The 7,387-nt window shown below is 36.4% G+C and overlaps 1 protein-coding gene across 12 annotated transcripts in view; it reads right to left on the bottom strand.

Moving 5' to 3' along the window:
* Positions 1-314: 314 nt before the first annotated feature.
* The window catches only part of yaf2 (YY1 associated factor 2), a 183,137-nt gene continuing 176,064 nt past the window's right edge, over positions 315-7,387 (bottom strand). For 8 of the 12 annotated variants that reach the window (XM_043709055.1, XM_043709061.1, XM_043709053.1 and 5 more), the window contains 2 exons: positions 3,341-3,493; positions 315-2,117 (listed from right to left, as the gene is read on the bottom strand). In XM_043709055.1, the coding sequence (XP_043564990.1) occupies positions 1,874-2,117; positions 3,341-3,493 (397 nt within the window). In that variant the 3' untranslated portion in view covers positions 315-1,873. Of the gene's footprint in view, positions 2,118-3,340; positions 3,494-4,022; positions 4,129-7,387 lie in introns of all 12 variants that reach the window. The other 4 variants (XM_043709062.1, XM_043709065.1, XM_043709066.1 and 1 more) reach the window with 1 other exon arrangement.

The following is a 7,387-nucleotide window of genomic DNA, read 5'->3' on the forward strand; positions in this document are numbered from 1 at the left end:
TGCTTTTCCAGCATCACACTTATTGACTCTTATTGGCTAATCCTTATTAAAAAAATTCACACCTTCAGATGCAGCATGGAACAACAGCAAAAGAACTGGGCTAGAGAGGAGGTTGAAGAATAAAAGCAGGAAAATGCACAACTATTGTCACTTACTTGTGTTGATCTTCACCCCGGAGTAATGTGCTTAACCATCTGATGTGATCCAACTTACTGTCGAGTAGCAAGTACTTTTTATTTGAAAATTTCAATTCAATTATTGCAATTGTTCCCTTTCAATCCCAGAGCCTCCCCTTTTAAAAATGGATACTGGCCTTTATAATTCAAATAACTTTTAATTGTGAGTTGTTTTTTTTTCTGATAGAAATCAAATATATACCAAACACTACACAAATCAGCATGAACACCAAGAGTTTTCTTTAAAGGATATAAAAATCTCATGTAAAACAATCTATAATCACTGAATACAGGTATTAGTATCAAATACCTACATCTGAAAATACAGTCTATGCCACTTATTGCATGTTACATTGGAACATTATCTGACACCATACACAGTTGCTAGGCCCTCCCCATATCACCCACTAATTTTGTTACCATTTACTTTATATTTTTCTAAAAAAAGGTGTTTTGCCTGCTGGTAATAAATAACTTCCGATCTGTTTAAGTTTCTATTTATTTTTTAGTTGTAACATTTTTTCTCTAAAAATTTATTTCATTCCTGTGAGGTATTTTTCTTGTATTGCTTGGAAAACATGAGATGGAGAAATAAAAGGGGGGGGGACAGAAACATATCTAGTACCAATTCAATGTCAGACCACACATTTCAACAAATGCTTTTGTTCACCTGCCAACCGCCTTTGCAGCGATTCAGCACAAAAAAATTATTTTTGCCAGTGACAACACAAACAGAAGGCTATTTAAAAACCAGGGTAGAGAAGTAAGAGAACTTCAAAGATAGAATGTGTTCTTGCATAACTTATTTATGACAACAATACGTATAAATACTGTCGCAAATTCAAAACATCAGCAAAACACCTTAATTGAAGTTTCCAGAACTGGCAACATCATAAACTATTCCCACACATACCATTAAAACTACTTTTAGACAATACTAAGTATCTAATTATTAGCGTTTCCTCCTTTCTTGCAGGGAGTGCTCAGCTGAGAGGACATGCATGAACTACAAGTCACGCAAGCAACTCTTCTGCGTTCCCTACCCAATTAGACAAGGGTACAAAAAGACCCTCCTTTTTATATATATTACAGCAACTCAATTCCTTTACCCGAGTGGCTGCAGTTAAGTAGCATGGACTGTATCCTCAGTCAAACCTGGTCAATTAGCCCAAAACTACATATTAAAACTGTAACTTACTGAAATGAATGACAGTGGACATTGGTAATGCCACAATTTTAATGGCTAAGTGTTTTCTTCCCATCCAAATAACAAGTGTTGAAAAAACGTTGGCAAGAATTTATACAAATGCTTGAGAATGCTTTTCCTATTTAACCACACCAAGTACCAGCAGGTGCACTTAACTAGGCAAACAATTTTCAGAAATTGTTTTGTTACGGCAGCAGTCGATTGAAAATTGACCGAAGATAGCACTGAATATTAAAGCCAGCTGCTTCACAATTCAGTTCTCGAACACATTACTTAGGCAGTCCAATCTAAGTTATAGAAAATTACACTCAAAAACATGCCACAGTGCAGGAGTTCCAGGTTGGTACGCAAGTATTAGAAAGCATTGAAACCAAAACTGAAGAAGGCAGCCCAATTTGCCAGTGTTAACACCGAATGCCGAGGACTGAAGTTGTTGAGATGTTGTCCATTGAGCAAGGAGTGAGTAAATGGAAGTAGGTCAGCTGGTACTTTAGTGGGATTCACCATTTACTGATCCTTCCCCTCTGGGTGACGATGATTGAGACAAACCTTTTTCTGTGTTGTCAGAGCTGGAGCTGCTCAGGCTGTGCTGGTCAGCAGTGGTACTCGAGGTAGCAGTGGCTGCTGGGGCTGACCGTGCTTTCTCCTTAAAGTCTGTAATAATGACTGTCAGGTCACCCACAGTCACTTCCAAGTGCTGTGCACTGCTTCGATCCACATTTTTTAACCTCGGCCTAGGAAAATGGGGCAAAGGTTAAAAACAACGAATGAATAAAAGTTCACTTCAGAGACCTGCTTTCATTTAAGAATGTACAAAAAGATGGTCTGACAATGTGATGATTTGTCTTGGCTTCATATTCATCTTCTTGCAAGCAATGAACACAGAATGTCAGGAGACTTCAACTTGTTAGAATATCTGACCAAAGTGACTGACAGATGTTAATAAGCTCCAATTTTAATCCATGGCATCCATTCAAAACTATATAAAGTGAAAAACTAAGACAACCACCTCAAAATTTATTTTTTTAACATAATTAATGCAGGAAAAATATTAAGAGTAACAAGCACTTCATAAGATCTATGCTGCAACACATCTCACATACTGCGCCCTCTTGGTCATTCCAGCATCTGCAAGATACATCCAACATTTGACGAAAAAATACCCACTTGCTACAATAACATCAAAGAAGCTCAATGCCATTGGGACGAAACAGCATCCACTTGATCAGCACCTAAAAAACCCCCTTAAATATTCACTCCCTTCAGTGCTGGCACACAGCGGCAACAGTGTGTACCAATTATGAGAATGCATTCCAGCAACTAGCTGTAACAGCAATTCCTTTGACAGTGCAAAACCTGCAAACTCTGTCACCTAGGAGGAGGGCACCAGGCACATATGAAGGCCAGCATATCCAAATTACAGATTATCTTGATTCATAAATATATCCTCCCAGTAACACTTCATCACATAGATAGCTTACCACCACATTCATAAAGAATAATTAGGGAAAGACAATAAGTGCACCCATCCCATGAACAAATATATAAAAAATTTCCCTGACACAAAAGATGAGTCTGACAATTTTGTTCTCACTCGGCTAGGTAATGGCGTATAACCAATCATTTCTTAAACAGCCTTGATGAAAGCAAAAGCTATGCAAGATCAACTTAGCAGAGGTTTAAGCAGACAGCTTGTTTTGATCAACATGAGGATCAAGTGACAAAGCAGTTGGTTTGTGCACTGCAAAAGCTAACCTTTGGATACTGCACCAGAGCTTTGGTCATTACACAGCTCCAGCACAAGCATGTGATCAACATGTTTGAAGCTCCCTCCACAAGAATTAGCAAATATAGATCAAATTGTTGACAGATCAATGAAAAAAGGACACTATTTATCTGAGCTTTAAGGTGAAACATATTGTTTGCTTTTGAAGAAACATGTCTGTCAAAGCATTACCTTGTTTTCTTGTGACTGTTCTTTTTACTGACAGTTTCTTTCTCATTTTTTTCCTTCTCTCCCTTGTCTTTTTTCTCTTTCTTTGGTTGTGTGGGTGATGCAAATTGTTGGGTTACTTGCTGTGCCACCAACTGAGACACTGGGCGTGGCTTCCTGAGACACAAAACAATATCGCTGTATTACATTTTGGTCTGCATCTTCAGGCATGCAGTTACAAAGTCGATTTAATATCAATCTCTCCCTATTTCAGCTAATATACTTGAATTGTTCTCTGTCTCATTTCAATATCACACATGATTACATAAAAGAGAAGTTTAAAACAAAGCCCCAAAGATTCACACAAAGAAACCCATGATTTTTATGATTGATTACTTCTGTCCAACAAGATTCGCACCATGATGTCAGCATGTCAAATGTTAAATACTAAGTGAAAGATTTTGCCACTTCTTTCTTATTTCAAGCAGAATATTTCTATCCACTGTTGCTGTTTCTCCTTAGTGAGGTGATTTATTTTTAATTTCAAAAATAAATTCATAAAAACATCTTTTTATGCATATATATATAAAATATACACCCAGTTCAATTCTGTACAATAGCATATCGTGGAAATAAACAAACATTGGAGTTTGTCTCTAGTCAACAAACCAAAAGACATCTCTTACTTCAACAAGACTATATTTACCTGCATTTAAGGCACTGGGAGGATCCGATAACTGAATGGGTGATGTTAATTGCTGAGGACTGTATAAAAAGCATTGCCGATCCTTCTTTTAGGATGCCATCCCATCCTGGAGCACAATTTGCCAATATTTTTACATTGCTGCTTATAGGAGATTACTTCATTCCATATCTTATATTTGCAAACTTTTGACAGCAATGTACAAATTTTGAAATATAAAAACAGTATCTGGCTCAATATTTTACTTATACATCAGACTCAACATTGAGAGGGACACTTAAAGCATTTTATTGTAGTTGTGATAACATATCTGTCAGGACAGAAATTCATACTTTGCCCTAGAACTTAACAGGTTGAATTTACCACATAGTTGTCACATTCTCTCTCCTTTACCTAAAAATTGAGCTGCATTGAAGGATTGATATAAAACCTTTGTAAGTGCACCATTTTGGGACTCAAGGCATAGAGGCAGTTGTGTGAAACTTTGTTAGTACAGCATTGATTGGAGAATGATTTGATATAGGCGCTTAAATGTGTGAAAGGAAAGGACACAGCAAAAAGAAACAGACTGTTTTCTGTGACTGAAGGTCTAAACAGGAAATAAAAATTGAAGACAAATTTAGGGCACAGAATAAGATTTTCTTTTCCACAATGAGGTTATGAGGCTGTTGAGTATATTACTTGAGTTAAAAGTTGGCATAACTGAAATAAAGATATCGAGAATTGGAGTTGGATAAAAGTCCCATTGCATTTTGTTTTATTAGTTTATTTTAAAACTATTGATGCTTTTGCTAAATTCTCACCAAATATAATTTTCAAACACACTCCATGGAAAACTGAGCAAGTGGTAAGATTCAGAACAGTTGATTCATAATTTGCTGAGTGACAGTCAATCAAGTTGAGTGCAAGCTCTGCAAGCAATAAGCAAGAATTAAACCTTATCAGAGGAGTTTGCTATAACAGCTGGGCACCAGCAGATGGAAACATTGAAAGGTAGATTTATTTTCATGACTGCATCTCTGTCAGCTTTTCACGTTGTCACAGACCTGCAACCTCTGCTATTCAAAAGTCTATTCAATTAACTTAAAACAGTTTATTTTTTGCTTTCTATAATTTAAATAGCACTCTCAGATATCTGTAGAAAAAAACAGAAATGATACAATGGATTAGAACACACCATTATCTTGATCTTTGGCTTGAAGAGAAAGTATATACACTGCTACAGAGAAAATACATTCATGCAGCAAGTGAGACATCATTAATATATTAATCCTAATATTACTGCTTAGTATATTGTCAATTCTAATGATGCTGCATTGCTGTATTAATCCCAGTTGTTCCTCTTTATTATATAATAAAGCTCATTGTTCATAACGATTAAGAGTATGTTATCGGCTCATTAAGCCTGTTTTGCAATTCAATAAAATCATGATAAATCTGATTGTTGCCTTAACTCCATTCATCTGTTTGCCACCCATAACCCTCAATTTCTTTGTAGACTAAAACTACATTTACCTCAGCTTTGAATATATCCAATTATCCAACCTCTACTGCTTTCCATGCAGGAGAATTCCAAAGTCTCACAAGCCCGAGAGAAGAAATTTAGTTATCCTTATCTGAAGTTGATGTATCTGTATTTGTCAACTTTGTCCTCCTAGTTCTAGATTCACTTGAGGGAAAATTATCTCAGCATTGAGCATAGATTGACGACTGGTGTTCCAAATTTAAATTAGGACAATATGAGAGCTGATGACAGCTGGTGAAAGCGAACTGGGAAATTAAGGAAACTTCAGGGAAGGTGCAGTGTCAGATATTGCGAAAATATTTCAGAACACTCAAAAAAGATAAATTTCATAAAGTAAGCAAGTTTCTAAGGTAAGTACATGTTCATGACTAACTAAGAATATTAAAGATAGCATTATGTTGGAAGAAAAAGCAAATAATTCGGCAAGAATAAATGGCAGGTCAGAAGATTGGACAACCTATAAAGAAACAAAAAAACATTAATGAAAAGAATAATAAGAATGGAGAAAGCTAGTTCGAAGTATAAAAGAAAGTGTTAAGATTCTCTACAGATATTTAAAAAGAAATAAAGCAAAGTGAGGCATTAGTCCTCTAAGGAAAGACTCTGAGAAAATAATGGAAAATAGAGAATGATAAATAAACTGACCAGATATTTCTCATCTGTCTTCTCGATAGATGATTCAATAACATGCTAGAAATAATTGTAAATCAGTGAATGCAATGGAGGGTGAACTTAAAACCATAACAATCACTATGTAAGGGGAGTGAGAAAATTATTAGAACCAAAAACTGACATGTGCCGAAATCCTGAAGGTTTTCATGGGAGAGAGTTTAAAAAAAAATCTGCTGAGTTAGACAACCATCCGTTTCAATTTTCCAAATTTCACTAGGTTCTGGAAAGATCGCATCAGACTTGTGAATGGGACACCTCTTGAAGAAAGGAGAAAGAAAGTAGGAAACTGTGTGTCAGTTAGCTTAATATGCTATAGGGATGATGCTAGAATCTATTATGAATGAAGTTATAGGCAGAAAATGCAAGTGCAATCAGGCAGAGACAAAATGGCTTTTTGAAAGGGAAATCATTTTTGACAAGCTGATTAGAGTTCTCTGAGAAAGTAGCTAACGATGGGGATAAAAAGGAAACTATGAATGTGCTGTGCTTAGATTTCCAGAAAACATTTAAGCAATGTACCACATGAAAAGTTACTGCACAAAATAAAAGCTCATGGTGCAGCTGTTATCATACAAGTATGAGCATGAGACTGATTAGCTAACAGGAAATGGAAAAGAAGCAAAAATAGGTGATTTTCAGGTTGGCAAGACGTGATGAGTGGCATGTTGTCAGGATCAGTGCAAGGGCCTATTTCCAGTTTCTCTCAGTGACTTGTATTAAAGGACAATATAAATGATAGCTAAAGTTGCTGATGATATAGTAGGAAAGTAAGGTGTGCATAGAATATGAGGAATCTGAATAGTAACATAGATAGCTTAAGAATTGGCAGGTGGAGTAAAATGTGAATGAATGTGAACTTGTTAATTTTAATGGGAAAAGCCCATTGTTCTGAGAAAAAAAAAGCCTGAAGCCACTTAATAAATTTATTACCCAGGCTACTTTAGACAACCTGATCCATCCAGTTCACATATAGATTAAACTTTCGGATAATTGCTGTGGTTCTGTTTGCCGAGCTGGAAGTTTTTGTTGCAAACGTTTCGTCCCCTGTCTAGGTGACATCCTCAGTGCTTGGGAGCCTCCTGTGAAGCGCTTCTGTGGTGTTTCCTCCGGCATTTATAGTGGCCTGAACCTGCCGCTTCCGGTTGTCAGTTTCAGCTATCCGCTGTAGTGG

Source organism: Chiloscyllium plagiosum, chromosome 19 (genome assembly GCF_004010195.1).
Source record: "Chiloscyllium plagiosum isolate BGI_BamShark_2017 chromosome 19, ASM401019v2, whole genome shotgun sequence".
NCBI classification, from domain to species: domain Eukaryota; kingdom Metazoa; phylum Chordata; class Chondrichthyes; order Orectolobiformes; family Hemiscylliidae; genus Chiloscyllium; species Chiloscyllium plagiosum.